Source organism: Dreissena polymorpha, chromosome 12 (genome assembly GCF_020536995.1).
Source record: "Dreissena polymorpha isolate Duluth1 chromosome 12, UMN_Dpol_1.0, whole genome shotgun sequence".
NCBI classification, from domain to species: Eukaryota; Metazoa; Mollusca; class Bivalvia; order Myida; family Dreissenidae; genus Dreissena; species Dreissena polymorpha.
In genome coordinates, this window is record NC_068366.1 from 60,750,156 (window position 1) to 60,772,382 (window position 22,227).

The 22,227-nt window shown below is 35.8% G+C and overlaps 1 protein-coding gene across 1 annotated transcript in view; it reads right to left on the reverse strand.

Annotated features, from left to right (window-relative positions):
- The window catches only part of LOC127853503 (uncharacterized), a 201,866-nt gene extending 180,112 nt beyond the window's left edge, over positions 1 to 21,754 (reverse strand). Inside the window, exons 1-9 of the mRNA XM_052388058.1 lie at positions 21,097 to 21,754; positions 20,371 to 20,522; positions 16,078 to 16,251; positions 14,803 to 15,010; positions 13,003 to 13,182; positions 11,932 to 12,134; positions 6,495 to 6,542; positions 5,449 to 5,649; positions 4,207 to 4,331 (exon numbers count right to left, since the gene is read on the reverse strand). Coding sequence (XP_052244018.1) covers positions 4,207 to 4,331; positions 5,449 to 5,649; positions 6,495 to 6,542; positions 11,932 to 12,134; positions 13,003 to 13,182; positions 14,803 to 15,010; positions 16,078 to 16,251; positions 20,371 to 20,522; positions 21,097 to 21,621 — 1,816 coding nt within the window. The 5' untranslated portion in view covers positions 21,622 to 21,754. The remainder of the gene's footprint in view (positions 1 to 4,206; positions 4,332 to 5,448; positions 5,650 to 6,494; positions 6,543 to 11,931; positions 12,135 to 13,002; positions 13,183 to 14,802; positions 15,011 to 16,077; positions 16,252 to 20,370; positions 20,523 to 21,096) is intronic.
- Positions 21,755 to 22,227: the final 473 nt, after the last annotated feature.

Here is a 22,227-nt window from a genome sequence, read left to right on the forward strand (position 1 = left end):
TTATTATCTCTAACAGGTAAACTCATAATGTTATTATCTTTTAAAGGTAAACTCATAATGTTATTATCTCTAACAGGTCAGCTCATGTTATTAGGTAAGCTCATAATGTTATTATCTCTAACAGGTAAGCTCATAATGTTATTATCTCTAACAGGTAAGCTCATAATGTTATTATCTCTAACAGCTAAGCTCATAATGTTATTATCTCTTATAGGTAAACTCATAATGTTATTATCTCTTATAGGTAAACTCAAAATGTTATTATCTCTAACAGGTAAACTCATAATGTTATTATCTCTAACAGGTAAACTCATAATGGTATTATCTCTAACAGATAAACTCATAATGGTATTATCTCTAACAGGTAAACTCATAATGGTATTATCTCTATTAGGTAAACTCATATTGAAATTATCTCCGACTTTTTAAGGTTTATTAACAGCAAATTAACTTATGATTGTTTTCTTTAAAAAAAAATAGTGTGAGTTTATAAAATAATATAAACTAGAGCTTTGTCACAGACATGACGAATACCCCCACATGCCGCATTGACACATAATATTTTGCATGTTGTCTTCACAAAAAACAGCGGACACCATGCTCAATTTTTAAAACGCACTAATGACCCCTTGACCTAGTTTATGACCCAGAAAGGCCCATGTTCTAACTTGGCCTTAAGATCATCTCCATAAAACTTCTGACCAAGTTTGGTGAAGATCGGATGTAAACTACTTGAATTAGAGAGCGGAAACCATGCTGAATGTTAAAAAACGCACTAAGTGACCCCGTGACCTAGTTTTAGGCCTGGAATGGCCCATGTTTAAACTTGTCCTAGAGATCATTTAAATCAAACTTGTGACCAAGTTTGGTGAGGATTGGATGAAAACTACTTGAATTAGAGAGCAGACAACATGGTGAGGTTTAAAACGCACTAAGATACCCTGTGACCTAGTTTATGACCTGGTATGACCCATATTCAAACTTGACCTAGAAATCATCTAGATACAACTTCTGACCAAGTTTGGTGAAGATTAGATGAAAACTACTTGAATTAGAGAGCGGACAACATTGTGATGTTTAAAACGCACTAATTGACCCCGTGACCTTGTTTTTGACTCGGCATGACCCATATTCAAACTTGCCCTAGACATTATTAAGATACAACTTCTGACTAATTTTGGTGAAGATTGGATAAAAACTACTTGAATTTGAGAGCGGACAACATGGTGAGGTTTAAAACACACTAAGTGACCCCGTGACCTAGTTTTTGACCCGGCATGGCCCATGTTCGAACTTGACCTACACATCATCTATTTACAACTTCTGACCAAGTGTGGTGAAGATCGGACTTAAACTACTTGAAATAGAGAGCTGACACCATGCTCAATGTGAAAAACGTACTAAGTGACCCTGTGACCTAGTTTTTGATCTGGCAAGGCCCATGTTCGATCTTGGCCTTCAGATTATCTAGATAAAACTTCTGACCAAGTTTGGTGAAGATCGGATGAAAACCACTTGAATAAGAGAGAGAACACCATGCTGAGTGTTAAAAAACGCACTAAGTGACCCCGTGACCTAGTTTTTGACCCGGCAAGGCCCATGTTCGAACTTGGCCTTTAGATCATCTAGATACAACTTCTGACCAAGTTTGGTGAAGATCAGATGAAAACTACTTGAATTAGAGAGCGGACAACATGCTGAATGTTTAAAACGCACTATGTGACCCCGTGACCTAGTTTTTGACCCGGCAAGGCCCATGTTCAAACTTGGCCTAGAAATCATGTAGATACAACTTCTGACCAAGTTTGGTGAAGATTGGATAAAAACTACTTGAATTAGAGAGCGGACACTTAATACGGACCGACAGACAGACCGACAGACCAACCGACCGACAGACAAGTTCACTCCTATATACCCCCCTAAACTTCGTTTGTGGGGGTATAACAAAACAAAAACAAATGCACATATTGTCTGTGCAAATCCAATGTTAGCACTGGCTTAAAAATCCTCAGAAGTATTCATCATACTTAGTTAAAATTGTATTTATTTTCAATTAAGCCATCTGCTAAGGTGAAATATTAAAGGAGGAAAAATGTCTTATGCCTGATGCTGAACTTTCTAGCTACTGAAAAATTTGGCTGTAGACAGATCCAGCCCTGGTATCAGCAAGTCATATATAACATAAAATCCACCACTTTTGTGTCATAAACATTCAGGTTTTGGTTTATAATTGCCAGATTAAACCGTCTCTTGTGTGCAAAACATAATGAGAATTTTGCCTGCCAATTAAAATCCAAAATAATCTGTAATTTCATTTGACATACTTTGAGGTTTAGGTTTAAAAACAACAAGAGCTGTCAGAGGACAGCGCGCTCGACTATTCGAGTGCTTGACAGTATAACGTAAGCCATCATGGGGAAATTGTTCATATTTAATAATTTAATAGACGATTTTTTTAAATTAAAAAAAGGGATTTTTTTTTTTTTTTTGGGGGGGGGGGGTAGGGGGGGTTGAGAGGGGGGTATAATGTGGGGTGTGGTCATTTATTAGATGATCTTTCAAAAATAAAAAAAGGAAAAATATAAAAATAAAATGGGGGGGGGGGGGCAGGGATTCTGGGTTGGGGCGTGGGGTATTGTTTGGGTGGAATCCATTGTGGTATTCAGATAAGTGTTGTTTTGTCAAAGTATTAATAAAATCTGATCATAAATAAAGAAGTTAAGCAATGTAACTAAAGTAATATGCATATTATAATGTAAAAAGGGTCATAATTCTTACAAAATGCTTGATACAGTTGTCTGCTCTTGTTTATAGATTGGGGTCATGTTGGTAAAGAAGTTTGCAAAATATGAAAGCAATATGTCAAGGGACATTGAACATTTTTGAGGTGGTACGCAAACTTTAACATAGATTTATCAATAATATGCATATTCTAAGTGGAAAAGGGATCATAATTTTTACAAAATGCTTGATAGAGTTGTCTGATCTTGTGTATAGGTTGGGGTCATGTTGGTAAAGAAGTATGCCAAATATGAAAGCAATATGTCAAGGGACATTGAAAATATTTGGGGTAGTACGCAAACTTTAACATTTGCTGCATATTCTAAGTGGAAAAGGGGTCATAATTATTACAAAATGCTTGATAGAGTTGTCTGCTCTTGTTTATAGGTTGGGGTCATGTTGGTAAAGAAGTATGCAAAATATGAAAACAATATGTTAAGGGACATTGAAAATATTTGGGGTAGAACGCAAACTTTAACATTTGCACGCAAACGCCAACGCACACGCCGGGGTGAGTAGGATAGCTCCACTATATATATTTCATATATAATAGTCAAGCTAAAAATCCTACCATTGTCTCCCACTTTTTTTCCAAATAATCCAGCCATTTTCTATAACCTACTTAAATGTTTTGGATGCCAAAAATCATCCCAACAGTTTGTATGACATATATAGAGACCCATTGGTTTCCTCCGCCAAAATCCTACAATTTTCCCATGATCTACACTTTCAGGTTTTTGAGATTGCCAAAAGGTCCCGCCATTTTCTTATGAACCCACATTGAGCTTTTACTTTGTCCCCTCCCCCTATCCCTATTCAAAAATCTCATTTTCTTTGACCTGATCAGAATGAAGTTTCAGCTCTCAAAAAAAATCCCACTACTATAACACATTTTGAAGTATTGGCTTGCACACAACAAAAATTCAGTTTCCAAATGATATCTTCTTATGTTTACATGTGACTTCGTGAACAGTGTTCTGGGAAATCTGGAATTAACCCTTTGCATGCTGGGAAATTTGTAGTCTGCTAAAATGTCGTCTGCTGAATTTCTAAAATTAGCATTTTCTTTGATTTTTTTCGAAGAATACTATCAAAATAGCAAACAGTTTGGATCCTGATGAGACGTCGTCTCATCTGGATCCAAACTGTTTGCAAAGGTCTTCAAAATTCGGTTCCAGCACTCAAAGGGTTAAAGCATGTGTGTAAAGTGTATTCCCAGATAAGCCTGCGCAGTCTGCACAGGTTAATCAGGTACAACACTTTCTGCTTTTATGGAATTTTTCGTTTAAAGTATGTCTCTTCTAAACAAAAATCTAGTCTCAGTGGAAAGTGTCGTCCTAGATTAGCTTGTAAAGTCCGTACATGCATGAATCCCAGGTTTACCAAAAGAGGCTCAAACGTTCCTTCCATTTCCCAAGTACCTACTTGTAGGTTTCTGTTTGCCATCATCCTGTTTCTTGTACTTGCGCCACTCCTCCTGCTCAGTGCCGTCATCAATCACAAGGTCTTCCTTGCGGGGCTTGGGAACCCCTTGGGTCGATTTCACCATCCTGAAAAGAGTGCAATTATTATTGTGGGTTTAATGCCGGTGCGTAAAGTGTTGTCCCGGATTAGCATGTTCAGTATGCAAGGCTAATCAGGGACAACACTTCCTGCATAATTAAGCTTGGTTTACGCTATAAAGAAACTTCCTTTACAAAAAAATCCAATTAAAAAAGGTAAGCCTGTGCAAACAAATTTTGGCTTATGTTAGTTATGACAAACATGTAATCTTTAGGTTAAAAAAATGCATATATAGTAAGATGAGTCTATTATACCCAAGCAAAATTAAAATTATGAGATTTAGACAAAGAGTATGTGAAGTGTCATAAAAAAAGTTTGGAAGGAAACAGCTTTATTATGTCCCCATGTGACCTTGACATTCACCAAAATCATGAACTCAATTGCTGCATGTTACTTTACCTTATCACAAGGTGATCATTTTTGACATGTCATTTTGAAATTTGCTTATGTTCAATAAGTTTCAGTCTGATCAATATTGAATGAATGCATGTATGAATAGGATGTAGGAACTTAGATACCGACAGACTGAAAAGTGTAAGAATATATGACTTTGTGCTGGCAAACAAATTTAGCGATTTATAAAGGATATACAATAATTATTTAAGTATTACTTATCAAATAAAATGCTTTGAGAATAAACAGCTCATGATACACAATATACAATACATAGGGCAACTGTCATATAACAAAGGATAGTATTGCTTCAATAATTGAAATATGAGTCCCGATCTGGGAAAACGGGACTTAACTCTTTCAGTGCTGGAACCGAATTATGAAGGCCTTTGCAAACAGTTTGGATCCAGATGAGATGCCACAAAACGTGGTGTCTCATCAGGATCCAAACTGTTTGCTATTCTGATAGTATTCTTTGAAAAAAATCGAAGAAAATGCTAATTTTAGAAATTCAGCAGACGACATTTTAGCAGACAACATTTTCCCAGCATGCAAAGGGTTAATGCATGTATGTAAAGTGACTACCCAGATAAGCTTGTGCAGTCCTCACAGACTCATCAGGGATGATACATTCCACTTATGTGATATGTTTAGTTCAAAAGAAGTCCTAACCAGGAACAGAGCACAGCTCATTTCCAATCCACAACTCACCTGGTGTATTGCGCCAGGGTATTGATGACGTCCATGAGTTGTCGTATGCGGTTACAGAATGAGTCAAAGTGTGACATGATTGCCTCCTCGTCAGTGATTGGGACACCGTGACCTTGAACGTCTGCCAGAAGTGAGGATACGCCCTTCTTAGGTGAGGTGCCCGTAACTCTAGAGGTCCCACTCAATACGCCTCTATTTGATCTGCAATGTTCAACATATACTTATGAATCCTAAGTTACATAAAGTCATTCAGTGCTTAATTGAGCAGCCTTCTGGTAAAACTGGGCTTAATGCGTGTGCTTAGTGTCATCCCAGATTAGCCTGTGCAGTCAATGAAGGCTAATCAGGGACGACACTTTCCACTTTAACGGAGTTTGTTTATTTAAGAATGCCTCTTGAACATAACGAAAATTAAGCATACATGGTAAGTGTTGTTCCTGATGCACAGGCTTGCACAGGCTAATCCTGGAGGACACTTTATGCACATGCATTAAGCCCAGGTTTTCCAGAACCAGACTCAATTATTTTTACTTAATCTAAAGGCTTTGGTTACTATAAATGGTTTTATTGCTTTAACTTCTGAAAATGTTGTTATAATTTTGTATTTAAAGTACCATTATAAAAGTTAAAGCAACCTTTTACCTTCATTATATAGTGTCAAAATCTTCCTTTGTCATACACATCCAAATATCAATCTTTGTTATGTACATTTCATCGAAAACAATCAGGAACCTCATACCAACAACTAGCATGTATCAACTTCAAATCAAAACAACATTATACAGACATTTAAAAATGTTTCTTGTGCAAAACTCATTCTTTTCTATGCTTGATAGTAACTTCAAAAAAAGTATCTTAGGCCAAACTCATGCATGAATATCTATGGCATCTCTGAACATAAATCACACAAAAAACACTAAACCTTTAATATTTTATAAAGGTGCTGAGCACAATACATTTATATAGAACGTCTGCAATTTTAACATCATACAAGAACAAAGCAAACAAGTAACAACAGAGGACAGCAGTCCAACATAAGGATCTACCCATTAACTCCCATGCTGCTTGATGTGGCTCGCTTGATGAGAAATCGCCTACAAACAGGTTGATCACTTTAGAACATTTGAGCCTGGCTCTTGAAAAATGGGACTTTGTGCATGTGTGTATTGTCATTCCAGATTAGCCTGTGAAGTCTGCACAAGGCTAATCAGGGAGGACATTTTCCGCTCTTATGGAATTTTTTCATTTAAAGGAGGTCTTTTAAAATCAAAATCTCAGCAAGTGTCATTCCCGAATAGCCTGAGAAGATTGCATAGGCTTATCTGGGACAACACTACCCACACACATTCAACCTCACCCACACACATTCAACATCGTTTCCCCAGAGCGCGGCTCACATTTGTTGAGCTTGTCTAAATAAAACAAGTTCTAATATAGGAAAGGTAAGTATAAGTGTTCAGATATGGTACACTGGATCGACTGGATAGTGAAAGGAGCGATAGCACAGTTTAAGGTAGCGCACCTCTAATGATTTCCCGCGATTTATTTTACGATCATTGCCAATCTTCAATGATCGGTTATTTCCGAGAGATGCATTATTTTTTTTTTTAAGTTCGAATTTTGTTATTTGTTTACGTAATTCCTTTAGAATACATTATTTTCACAATAAATATTGACTTTGATCCAAATATCATCTGAAAAAATACGATTTTGCGATTTCTTCAAAGATTGGCGAGCCTTTTTACCTGTTTAATTATGGGTATCTAATTTAGGCTTGTACAAATGTTAAATTGTCGTGGCCTAGTGGTTAAGGCGATGGCCTGCGAATCTTTTGGGATCTTACCGCGCAGGTTGGAATCCTGCCAACATCGCATACTTTTTGCGACGAGTTTTATTTCTTTTCTAACGTAATTTGATTTAATGTAGCATATATGCTATGTTTTTTGTTTAATATGTTGAAATTTTTATGCACATCCTTCAATTTTTAAAATTAAAACAACGTTATGGCTAAATTGGGTGATTTACTGCTGAAAATACGAATGATGCATGTTGCATTTTTATTTCAAAAAGTAAACGGTAATTTCTTGTCTATTTCTTGGTATTTTTGCTGTATATAGTGTTTCTATAAAAAAACTATGTTTAAAATATAACTTTAATGATACTATTTTGAATTTTATGACACTTTGTTTTTAACCAGCCCAATTTTTACTTGGCTGAAATCACTTACACTTCATGGCGCTCTTCCATAGATAAAAATTTGTAAAAAAAAAATGTCTGTAAAAGAATACTTATTTCATCTTGTTTAAATTTTAAACACCTTAACTTCATCTATACACACCAACAGCATGCCCATATTTGGAAATTTGAATGAATTAAGGAACTTTTATATACCCCAGGGGTGAAAAAAAACTGTACAAAAGCTGAGCGTGGGGTGGTTTTGAAAAATACGGTTTGTTTTTTTTAAAAGCATGGAAAGCCTACCTACAAATTTGCATGTAGTTCAGTGAAATGATGCTGATTAAGAAAATAATTAATTAGATTATATTTGGATATGTGCCCATTAGAGGTGCGCTACCTTAAAAGAGGAAGGTTGTTTTAATAAATCCTTGTGTGGGTGTTTGTTGCTCTATAAAATTACTCATTAAGACTTTTATATTTGTAATATTTATTACATTTAGAAAAATGCTATGAAGATCCCTTTAAGTGGTTCATCATTTCTAAGTGGAAAAGTCATACAAACATCAGAGAAAGACTTACATAACAGGTGTACTCATATGAAAGGAACATTTACAGAAAGGCAGTGTACTCATTTGAAAGGAACACTATCAGAACAGGAGTGTTCTTATTCTTAAGGAACATTTACAGAACAGGAATGTATTCATTTGAAAGGAAATCTTTTAAAACTGACATGTTCACATTTGAAAAGAACTCTTAGAGGACAAAGGTGTGCTAATTAAAAGGAACACTCACAGAAAAGGAGTGTACTCATTTGAAAATTCTTGTTGGAATATAAAGTAACCTTGCAAATAGTTTGCCTTACATTACAAAAAAATCTCAGCACATCAAGCATCGAATATCATCGTAATTAAATGTAATTACAGACATTGTTTTTAAAATGGGTAGAATTTACTTTATGGTTTGTAATGTTGTTTCTCTTTTATTCCAGAAACTACAACAAGTACAACAGCAGTATCACAAAACAAGGACTTGGATAATAAAACACAATTTCAACACACTCTTCACTTATGTTAAACATTATTTTAAATCCACCAGAACCAATTTTTTTAATGACAAAACATGTTTGTGTAAGTAGTAAACAATTAATGAAATAAAAAACGTAACACTTGGGCATGGTAAGTTTGGACCTTAGGAGCATGATTTAAACAAATCTTGTTAAGGACACAATAGAATGTAACATACTAAATATTTAACTTTTGGGCCTTTTGTTTAAGAAGACACTTTTATATAATAAAATTTACATAAAAATAAACACACAAACAGAAAAATAAACAATTATTCAAACATGTATGCTCTGCCAAGACAATGGTTTCAAGATATAAAATGAGGGAAATCATAACAGACCAGGACACTCAAACTTTTATTTTGCTATCAGTGTTCTGCCGTGGATGCGCCCTTGCGTCATTGGCGCAAAAATAAAAGATTTGTCCCCACCCGTTTTCCGTATATGGGTCCACGAGCGCACAGGAATTAGTAATAAAAACTAATCAATTCAATTGGTAAGTCGGTAAGGTAATCGAGTGAGTGTGTAATCAAAACGAATTATTTCATTGGACGTGACGTCATTTGCAGCCAATGGTAAATAAACTTTAATAACACTTTATTGCATTGGTAAGTTGAGATTATAACAACCAATCAAAATGGCCGAAAGTGACCGGCCGAAGAAAACAAAATCCATTTTAGTTTTTGTCCTCCGGCAAGTAAAATTAGAAAATATGACGATAATAATAACAACACCCCAACAGAGTCTTCCCAAGTCCCAACATCGTTTAGCAATGACAAAAAAGTCTACCCCTGGCCCTAAACATACGTTCCAAGCAAATTGGCTTCGAAAATTGTCTTGGTCACTGTTTGACAACAACACAATGACATACACTTTGCGCATAAAGCACAAAAAAAAACGCCTTTACTATCGGTAATTCTAATTATCGGACAAGTACTTTGACACACAATGCTGAGTTCAATGACCATAAATCTGTTGAAAGTTTTGTGAATATGTTGACTATTGTTTGAAAGTTTTTAAAATATCCATGGTTGAATTAGAATGTTACGTCCTGTGGACTAGCTGTTAGAAGAAAACAAACAAATTTAAGAGTGCAAGTAAAATATAATTAGTTTCTGAAAATTAAATTCTGCTACAAACATATTTCTCTGTCCCCATATTTTTCCTTTTTGTCCCCACTTTTTTAACCCTAAAGGGTCCCTGTCCCAAACAGTAAAAATTCACGGCAGAACACTGGCTATGGAACATTGTAAACTATAAATCTACACGTAATCAACTTGCCTAGCATACATGGGTACATCTACTGGATTTCTCTAATCATACATGTAAATCTTAATAACGGTTAAACCTATTTTTAAGGGTTTAACATAAAGGCCTTTTTGAGACTTTGTTAAATTGCAGCAACAATGTTAGCTAACATTCTATGCAGAACATGAACAAAGCTAGCGAACATAGTGACATGTATGTGCAGCTAATTACTTGTCTGGGTTGGGTTCAGGCTGTTTGCCTCTGAAAAACAAACATGATGACAGCATGACTAGCAAAGGTCCAAGCATTAAGTTTAGTTTATATCTGGAGTGCTACCTGAGTGGAGATCGAACCCTGTGATTACCTGGTAGCAAACCGGAGACCATATCTACTATATTATTGTATATGTTTCACTCAAGTAAGTCACTTTATATGGCTTTATATGGGAACTTATTATACTTGATTTTGGTGAACTTATTATACTTGATTTTAGTGAGGTCTTAAGGGCCTGTTGGAAACAGGTATTTCATAATTGAGCTTCAAGCAGTTTATTCTTAACAAGGGACAAAATTGTCACAAAACCAGGCTTTCAATAAGAAAAAAAAAGTCTGATAAAGGGAGACAAGTCAAACTGAACTGATTGTTTATAATTAACCCCCATGGTTTCCAAAAAAATCTATTTTTAGTCGTGGCGACCTTGACCTTGGAGATATTGATGTAATTCTTTTGTGTGCCACACCGTCCAATGATGGTGAACAAATGTGCCAAATGATTTTATCTTCTCACAATGAATGACATAGTTATGGCCTGGACAAGCTCATTTATGGCCATTTTTGACCTTTGAACTCAAAGTGTGACCTTGACCTTGGAGATATCAACGTTAATTCTTTCGTGCGACACACCGTCCAATGATGGTGAACAAATCTGCCAAATGATTTAATCTTCTCACAATGAATGACATAGTTATGGCCTGGACAAGCTCATTTATGGCCATTTTTTACCTTTGAACTCAAAAGTGTGACCTTGACCTTGGAGATATCGATGTTATTCTTTCGCGCGACACACCGTCTAATGATGGTTAACAAATGTGCCAATTGATTTTAAAATATCACAATGAACGACAAAGTTATGGCCCGGACAAGCTTGTTCCATCCGCCCGCCAACCCACCTTACAATGAAGTAATATTGAAAAAAATACCAACAACAAAAAAAATCCCCGAATAAAATTCCTCGTTCCTTATAGAGTTAAAAACAGAGCTACACTCTGGGTAAACAAGCCTTAATGGATGTGCATAAAGTATTGTCACAGATTAGCCTGTGCAGTCCACACAGGCTAATAATGGACAACACATTCCGCTTAAACAGTATTTTTCATCTAAAGGAAGTCTCTTCTAAGCAAAAATCCTGTTTAGTCAAAAATCCTGCGCAGACTTCACAGGCTAATTTAGGATGACACTTAAAGCACATGCATTAAGCACAGTTTTCCCAGAACGAGGCTCAACTCATTCCATACCCATTTATAAATTCTTTACCGAATTATAAACTCGTTTCTTACAGTGCTATAAACACATTCCTTACAGATTTATAAACTCATTCCTTACAGTGCTTTAAACTCATTCCTTACAGAGTTATAAACTCATTCCTTACAATGCTATAAACTGATTCCTTACAGATTTATAAACTCATTCCTTGCAGAGCTATAAACTCATTCCTTACAGATTTATTAACTCATTCCTTACCGAGTTATAAACTCATTCCTTACAGAGTTATAAACTCATTCCTTACAGAGTTATAAACTCATTCCTTACAGAGTTATAATTTCATTCCTTGCAGTGCTTTAAACTCATTCCTTACAGATTTATAAACTCATTCCTTACAGAGTTATAAACTCATTCCTTACAGAGTTATAAACTCATTCCTTACAGAGTTATAAACTCATTCCTTGAAGGAGTTATAAAACTTATTCCTTACAGTGCTTTAAACTCATTCCTTACCGAGTTGCAAAGCTTCCTGTCCCTACAACGCTGCTCATGGACGTGTAATGGGACATGTTCTGGGACTGCCCAATTGAGTCTTTTAGTGTGCGTATTGTCTCGCGGTAGAACCCCTGCAGGGTCAGGCACGCTTTCAGGCGTCCATAAAGTGTGTCGTCCCCAAGGCCAAGGTCCCGGCCTTCCTTACTTTTGCCTCGGTTTGCCTGTGGAGGATAGGTAATAGGAAGAGGTAATATTTACAAAATATACAGGGGTTTGCATTTGTGTTTTTATTGTATGCAAGAGCTTCACATGGATACATGTAGCAACTAACTTTTTTGTCATGGTTTATTTATCTCATTCTTTAAAACATATCAATTACCAGTACAAATGTTTTGCTTACCTATTATATTTATTTTTTTCATAGAACAAAAGTTTAGACTTAATCTCACTTAACCTGTTTGCAAACTGACCAAACGAGTTTTAGTTTTCATGTTGGCTGCAATATTGGATACGTCTCTATGTGTATAGACAGTTCCGTAATTGGCCATGCAAAGTTAAACTAATTCCAATCTCATGTTATATAACTAATATCCAATTATCTGAAATTACAAACTTTACAAAAGCTCTTTGAAAAATCAATTTCTAAATACACTTGCTCTTTTATATAAATTAATTAAACCACTAAACATATAATACAAAAGTTCCATAAATCAGAATTTTGGGCTTATAGTTCACAATATTAAAATGTTTGGAAGAAGATTTTGTGATAAACAAGCAAATTCGTTGAATTGATACCCCCCGCCAATATGCTTCTGGACAAAAAAGTGTTATATTTGACACTCAACAAAGCATTTTTTCAAGATACAAAGGGCCATAACTCCGTTATTAACAGATGGTGTACAATGCCATTTGGCGTGCATCATCCTAGTATCCGTATATATATACTCATACCAAGTTTCAATGAAATCCGTCAAAGCACTTCCAAGATATGGCTCCGGACGAACGGAAAGACGGAGGGACAACGCAAAAACAATATCCCTCCGTCGATGGCGGGGGATAATAACTTGCTGAAGGCAATAAAAAACCAACCTTGAGTTTGGCGTCCACCTGACTCTTGAGCAGTTTGATCTTGGGGTCGACGTCTGCGCTGGACGTGTCTCGGTTCTCAATCTCCTCCTGTATGCGCGCCCAGAGCAGGTCGTCATCCTCCATGGTCAGCGTGCAGTTCTTGATGTATTCCTTGCACGCCATCACCAGCTGGTTTGTTACCTGCGACACAAGTGAACATGCATCAATTTTTATTTTTTTATTTTAACATTTTGTTTTTTTTGGCTAATGACAATTGTAACCTGAACATAATTGAACATTATCATGAGCTTTGTTTTAGGAAAACTGGGTTTAATGCATCTTTTTAAATTGCCATCCCAGATTTGCCTGTGCAGTCCACACAGGCTATTCATGCAAGGACGACTTTTTCCGCCTTTTGGGAATTTTTTGTTTAAAGGAAATTCTTTTCTAAACAATTTTTACCAGCATCAAAAAATGCAAACCATTATCCAGATATTCTCCAGAAAACACATTTTATTGTTCAAGCCCATGTGAACATGATCTTTCTTTTACCTGTTGACAGTTGATCTTCATTTCTTCAACAGGAACCTGCACACCAATGTAGATGAAAAGAATTTACCTGGGGTGTTGTGGTCTCAATGAGCACACAAAAGCCACAAGACAACTGTCATATCCACTAACACATGGAACCAATTTTACCCTGTTACACCTTCCCCACTCCGAAGCCAAGAAATAATGACCGACCACATGCAAACAGAATACAAGAAACCGTCGGAGACGGGTGATGCTCCCCAAAGTTTTTTTTGTCACAATATTGCACTATATATTCAGATAAAAGGAAACGTCTTGAGGGCACAGTAGTTGGGGGGACAAGAATTTTTTTTTTTTAATTTCAAAGGGCCATAACTCTGTGAAAAATCATCCGACCAGAACCCGCTGATAATATGCACATCTCCTCTTGATAGTGTAGCTTCCCATAAAGTTTCATTGAATTGCAGTCATTAGTTGCTGAGAAATAGCCCGGACAAGAATTGCACTATATGTACAGTAAATGGAAAATTTCAAAGGGCCACTACTCTGTGAAAAATCATCCGACCAGAACCTGCTGATAATATGCACATCTCCTCTTGGTAGTGAAGCTTCCCATATAGTTTCAGTGAATTCTGGTCATTAGTTGCTGAGAAATAGCCCGGACAAGAATTGCACTATATGTACAGTTAATGGAAAATTTCAAAGGGCCATAACTCTGTGAAAAATCATCCAACCAGAACCCGATGATTATATTCACATCTCCTCTTGGTAGTGAAGCTTCCCATACAGTTTCATTGAATTCCAGTCATTAGTTGCTGAGAAATAGCCCGGACAAGAATTGCACTATATGTACAGTTAATGGAAAATTTCAAAGGGCCATAACTCTGTGAAAAATCATCCAACCAGAACCTACTGATAATATGCACATCTCCTCTTGGTAGTGAAGCTTCCCATAAAGATTCATTGAATTCCGGTCATTAGTTGCTGAGAAATAGCCCGGACAAAAGTTGTGCAAGGACGGACACACGGACGGACAGATGAAGCGGCGACTATATGCTCCCCCCAAAAAAATTTTGGGGGAACATATAAACCAGAATAGCCTGCAAATAACTTACTGACTGTTCAGACTTTATGCTGTTTGCTGCTCAATAGTATCTTAAATTTGGTAATGAAAGCAAAAAGCATTGATTCTAATAACAAAGGTTTTTAATTTAATTTCATTTTTATCAGCGGCTATCAACAAGTTACAATGTGAGTCTGAGTGGTAAAGGCTAATAATTTTAAAGTTACCTTGGTAAACATGAGTCCCAGAAAGCCAGTGCGGGAGTAGTATCTGGAGATGGAGTCCATCTGTTTGACACTATTCACGAGACCCGGGATGGCGTTGTTGATGATCGAGGCAGGGGTGGTATCCATGCTGTACAGCTGGTCAAAGTGACGCTTGAGCGACTCCAGAAATTTCACCTTGTCCTTTGTGTCGTTCATACCGTCTGTGATACTATTGAAGAAATATATAATATAGAAAATTGATGAACCACTGATAACCTTATAAGACTAGTGTTCATCAATAAAGCTAGGTTTAACACTAGAATGGGGAAATTAGTTATTGTGACCTGTGTTTCTTATTATATTGGGAGAAAAAACAGCACTGCCATATACTGAGGAGTTGAAAATAAACCCACGTGTTCTACAGTAAACAAGAGCTGTTTGTAAAACATGCATGCCCCCCATATGGGCTCTAAGTTGTAGTGACAGCCATTTTGTAAATATGTTTTTTGTCACTGTGACATTGACCTTTGACCTAGTGACCTGAAAATCAATAGGGGTCATCTGCGAGTCATGATCAATGTACCTATGAAGTTTCATGATCCTAGCCATAAGCTTTCCTGAGTTATCATCAGGAAACCATTTTACTATTTCGGGTCACTGTGACCTTGACCTTTGACCTAGTGACCTGAAAATCAATAGGGGTCATCTGTGAGTCATGATCAATGTACCTATGAAGTTTCACGATCCTAGGCCTAAGCGTTCTTGAGTTATCGTCTGACAACCACCTGGTGGACGGACCGACCGAAAGCAATATACCCCCTCTTCTTCGAAGGGGGGCATAAAAAATCTAAACTGCTTGTCACTTGTTTGGATTGTTGTTCTCTGATTTGCATGATTTGGATCTGAGATGAGTAGGAGATGTGATACCATTATCTTTCTATGATAGTTTAAGTAAAGGAAAAACATACATTATAAATAGCCTTATGACCTCAAACTTAATCAATCTGAAATACTGTCAAATTATTGTGATTAGTGGGACATCAATTTTTGTTGATTTTGTGGATTTACCAAACTAAAATTTTAACACAACCATGTCAGAAAAGTGACCAACACAAATTCCTCTTTTTTTCTCCAAAATCAAAAACAAATTTACATGTTCACAAACAGTCTTCTTTGAAAGTTCATATAATTTTATGTTGACAAATATAAATGATTTTACTGTAACTAGGTTCCATTTTATGATGACAAATATAAATGATTTTACTGTAACGAGGTTCCATTCAAACTATTACTCACGCAGCATCAATGGCCTTCCACTTCTTGAGGAGGCGTGACTTAGCAGTGATGAGGACGCCAATGACGGCCTTGCATTCCTTGCCCTTCAGCTGCTCAGTGATGTTGGTGAGTAGGCGCTGACGACGTCTCCAGCGTTCCAGTTCTGACAATGGCCCCGCATTTGGATCCATGAATCTGGTTTTAAGGACTTTTGCATTATTGCACAAATTCCCATTTTTTAAATTAAGGTTAAGAACTTTATTTTTAATGCTTCATAAGGATGAGGGTGGAGATTGGGTATGCTTCTTTAAAGGTGGTCGGTTGGAGTTATTTTCTGATGCATATTTGAGAACTAGAAAATGGTTGGAAAAATGCTTGAAAGATGTTTTGAAATATTTAAAAACAGGAATGCATATTGTTTTAATTATTTCATAAAACTTTTTTAAGCAATGGCTGCCAAATAATTATATGTACCATTAAATACTTAATTGAGTTTTATTTTCATAATAGCTGTTTGTATTCCATAAAATACATATGATGCTAGCCAATATCATTACTTTAACAATTATGAAGGCCATTTGTTAAACAAGAGGGCCTGAAAGGCCCAAAGTCGCTCACCTGAGATAAAAAGAAATGACCTGTTCTTTGCAGCCCAAGATATCAATGGAACAAATGTTCTAACCAAGTATCATGAAGAATGAACAACAAATGGCCCCTTGGCGGCCATGTTTTTTTAACAGTCCTGAACCATTTTTTAACTCTTCCAAGATATGTCCAAATTTCATGAAGATTGGGAAAACAATGTGTCTTCTAGACTGTTCACATGTTGTCACTATATACATATAAAGAAAATAGCCCCACTCCCTGGTGGCCATGTTTTTTCACTGATCACAACCATTTTCAAACTCGTCAGAGACATCCACATAACTAATGTTTTGACAAAATTTTATGACGATTAGGCAAAACATATGACTTCTAGAGTGTTCACAATCTATTTTACTATATAAATATAAGGAAAAAGACCCCCCTGTCGGCCATGTTTTTTTACCGATCCAAACCATTATCGAACTCAACTGTCCTATCCAGGTGTGGTAATGCGGTCTCCTTCTCTTACGCAAATGAACCGGTCACAGGACGGTTACAAGTTATGTAACTTTGTAAGCACTTATGTAATGCGGAAATATTCATTTGACAAACTCTTATTTCCAGTCAGGATGAATATACTGACTGGTTGTAATTCAATTAACTATTCAGTCAGGGAAGCCTAAATACACTCAAAGAATTTATTTATAAGTGAAAACCAAGGCAGCTTTAACAAAAATAACTAATTTTTATTCCAAGAACTCGGAAAATGAAGAACAATGACAGAAAATTAAGAACAGGTACAAGCCAAGTCTAAAGAATCTAAGTATCGTTACAAAAATGAACAACATACAGCAAATACCTTAATGAATGTAAAAAGAAGTTCAAAATCTGTCAAAAAAAACTGATATAAATATAAGTTACTGTTAGTCTAGAAAGTGCTTCAAAAATCTAGTTTACAAAATAGGTCTAATTTAATCTAAAGAACAATATTTATGGAGATTAGGAAACTTCAGTGAATCAAACGTAAAAATAAGAAAAATTTACTACAGTTATTGAAATAGAATAGAGTCTTTCTAATTTAGAAAATGCCAAATAAAAATAATCTAAATAATAAGAATAATTTAGAAAATAATGCCAAAATGTCTTGATGCTGGTGTTAAAAATAATTTAGAGTTTAATTATTTCAAAATTCCAACCTTTTTCAAGAGCTGTTAACTTTCAAGAAAGCATCAAGAGGTGTTGCAATCAGCCCAAACAGCTTATTTTATACAGTTCAGAAGATATCAATGGCAGAGTAGTCAATTTTCCCTCAGAACAGTGCATTTATCAATGATCAATATCTTCCCAAATTCCAGAGCAGAACTAAAAATAGATAACTGAACCAGGTTAAATAAGGGAGATAAATACTGCATAAATACTGCGAAATCATGTACATAATGTCTTTCTTTCAGTTATCTCTTAGTTGAAAGGCTTATCATAAGTGTTAATGACTAAAACAGTTATGTTAACTATGAAAATTCTGTGTTATGAAAAATTACATAACACAGTTAATGTCACATAATATTGACATAATAAAACCAAACTTTACTACACAGGAAACCAATGTTCTGACCAAATTTCATGAAGATTGAGCAAACTAGAAAGTTAACAAGATTTTACTATAGCCATATATAGCCATATAAGGAAAAATGCCCCGCCCCTTGGTAGCCATGTTTTTTTCAAGCCAAGGTTACCATTTTTGAACTCATCCAAGATATTATTGGGACAAATCATCTGAGCAAGTTTCATGAAGATCGGAAAATAAATGTGGCCTCTAGAGTGTCAACAAGGTTTTACTATAGCCATATAAGGAAAAATGCCCCGCTGCCTGGCCGCCATGTTTTTCAACCAATGGACATCATTTTCGAACTCGTCCAAGATATCATTGGGATGAATCTTCTGACCAAGTTTTATCAGGATCGGACAATAAATGTGGCCTCTAGAGTGTTAACAAGATTTTGCTATAGCCATATATAACCATATAAGGAAAAATGCCCCGCCCCTTGGCAGCCATGTTTTTCAAGCAAACGTAACCATTTTCGAACTCAAGATATCAGTGAAACCAATCTTCTGACCAAATTTCATGAAGATTGGACAATAAATGTGGCCTCTAGAGAGTGAACAAGGCAAATGTTGATGTCGCACAACACACGACGGACAACGGACGACGGATAAAAGGCGATCACAAAAGCTCATCATGAGCACGTTGTGCTCATGTGAGCTAAAAAGCACATAACTTGTTTTTGCCAATCACTTTTATGAAAGCATCTGTAAAAGCAATTGTTATTGACAGTGAACAAACAACCAAGAAAGAACTTCAGTAATTCTGTTGATCACAACATGCTGCAGCAAATCATACAACACATATAACAAATTCAATGTTAAAAGTACTGAAACCAGAGCACATGTTTAAGACAAAACATAGCTAAACATATAATTAATACAGAGCAATGTCTAAACATTGATACATGTACTGCACATGTCCCTGATCAAACAGACATAGATACATTCAAAACTTAGATGAAGTAAAACTACTTCAAATGTGTAGTCCTGATTTAATAGTGTATCAATTATAAAAATGAATAAACAAATTAGGTCATTTAACAATGACTTTTTGCAAACCAAACACAGATGCATTTGGAGAAAAGTGTGAAAAAGTAGCTTACATAACAACTCTTATATTTGACGCATTCTGATTCTATCTATGGTTATTTGTCAAGTTTTACCTTTACTATGAATCTATACACACACATTTCAAATCACAGATGTTAATCACTTTGTTACTGTATTCAGTTCTGCAGTCCTTGAAACAAACTTCAAAACAGCGAAATGTATGAAAGACATTTTTTACATCATACATTTATAAATATTATTATAAAACATTGACATTATTTACACAGAATGGTTGAGATCAAATGTTAATTGATTAAGGCATTTCTCTATTGTTCAAAGACTGCATACATAAAGTTAATTCATTGATCACCTTGATCTCTCTGGAAATAGAGCATCCATTTTCCTATAATGTAGCAATTGCATAAATTTGAAAACAAGATATCTTTAAATATGGATTATCAATAAATTATAAAACAAACAATATACAAGTAATATCCAGCATAAATAACGCACTATACCCAAGTTGATATTTTCTTGCTGGTAACAGGCAAAACTGTTTGTATAATTGTATTTTCAGTACATAATAAGTGTCTTCTAACCACAAAGTATCTTTGACAAAAAGAATAGTCCTGAATTGGTCTGTATGGACTGTAGAGGCTGATCAAAAACATGACTTTACAATTTGTATATGACATGCCTAAATTAATATGCATGCATGCCTTCATGAGCCATTTCTTTCTTTTTCATCAGCCATACCTATCATTTGACCCTTACTTAGACCATTTTGTCCATAACACGCCTCAAATAATTCACACATGACATGAATCATTTAACCACTCATGCAACAATAAAACCATTTATTATATTTTTGTACCAATGATCCTATTTGTTAATTTAAATAATTTTTGTTTACATAAAGTCTCTTCTAAACAAAAATCCTGTCAAGGCCAGGAAAAATTGTGTACATGATTAGTCTGTGCAGATTGCACAGGGTTATCTGGGACGACACTTTACCCAAGTATATTCAGCCCTGTTTTCCCAGAGCGCGGCTCATATGTAAGCAGTTGAGTACCATACCTTTCATCCGAGGTATCTGTGAGTACGGCCTCGATGGTGTTCATCCATTCTGTGACCAGTTCCTCATACTGACTGATAAGGGCAGGATCGAGGGCAGCAGCGCGTTGTTGCTTGAAGTCGTTCAAAACAACATGGTCTGGCTGCTTCAGCATCTGTTTCCATCAAGCAAACAAAAATGTTTAAAATGTATAAAATGACTCTTTAAGGGGGCTTAAAAAAATCAGTGACTGAATTATTAAAACTAATCACACAATTTAATAATAGGAATAATTCAACCTTTGGCAGATATTAACTATTTTAAAATTAATTTGAAAAGTCATATTTCCAATTGCAAAAAGTTGTTTTTCCCTAAATTGTTAATCCATAAAATGCATAGCATGATTTGGTCAAGTTTGTGCCAAAATGCTAGATATTTGACTATACCTCAATTTTGATTTTCTTGGCATTCAGTGTTTTTTTAAGAATTAAATATTTGTAATTCCTGCTATTTAGAAAATATCGAACTTGTTGCTTGAACAATATCAAATTAACTGCAAGTATTGCTGCTTATTCTCTCTCAAATGGTATACACAGAAAATGTCTGTTGCTTTTTTGTGTAAAAAATCTTAAACATGCACATCACAAATCTCTATATGAACAGAATCATTATTCCGTTGATTTTCAATACAAATAATAAATTAGTGAAATCAAAATTATGAATAACAAGAAGAAAAGGCATGACGCTACCATTTGTTTAGAAGACTGAAGTGAGGCAGTTGATTCATTGAGAGCTGTGAGGAATTTGTCCATGTTGTTCATTAGTTGTGACTGTCCATCTGGGTTACACTCTCCCCAGTCTTTCTGCGCTTTGAGCAGTGGAATATAGACATCTGACAACAGAGTTGTGAGTGTCTCGATGGTATTATGCTTGAGCTCTCCACAGAAAATATCTCTCTCCATTCTTGTGCCATCAACATCTTTATCGACGCGGTTTCTCAGAAAATAAAGAATGTTTACTCCTTCCAAATTTGTATCTTTCAGTGATGCAAGCGTGCCTGTTACATGCAATTCTCGGGTTGACAGCACGCCTGTTTCGGGCTTTTCGCAGTAGAAAAACAGTCGGCATGGTCCACTTGCTTTTAAAAACTTGTTTATTTTTCCCAGCGTTATGTCTTCGATGATAAAATCCTCCAACAACGTTGGATTATCATAACCTCCAATCTTAAAAGTTTCTTGGATTTTGCTGGCAATCCACCAATGCCTTTCATCCATTTTGTCGGTTATTACTTTCTTGCGAACATATAAAATGACATTTACGCATTAAATCGGGCTAAATTGCTGTGTTTCAAACCGACGCTGACTTACAAAACTTTGGCAATGGCAGTCGCCATTATTGTTGTTGGTAACGACGGTTACCCGGATGAAAGCACCTGCTAAATAATACTGTGTCGTAACATTAGCATTGTGTTAAGGGTTACAAAGCACTATCTTGCAAAAAATAATGACCAAAAATTTATATACTAAGATGTGTTAGAAAATATCATCTGAATGCTTAACCATATCATCTGAACGCTAGACCTATAGAATACATGTATTCTATAGGTCTTTGTATTTTCAAAAGTAGACAATTAGACAAAGTACCATAACTCAGCCAAAACTGGTCTCTGTCGCTATTCTTTCCTTTTTGATCATCTATCCTTACAGGAATTATAAGGTTGCCGAGATGTAGCCGCAATGTTGGGGCTATAAAGCCGCTACCTTTTTTTGTAGCCGCAACTACTTGCCAGAAAGTAGCCAATAGTAGCAGCTAGCGGCTACCGTGTGGCAATCTTATGGCTATTAGTAGCCGCTAGCGACTCTTAAAACCACTAGCGGCTC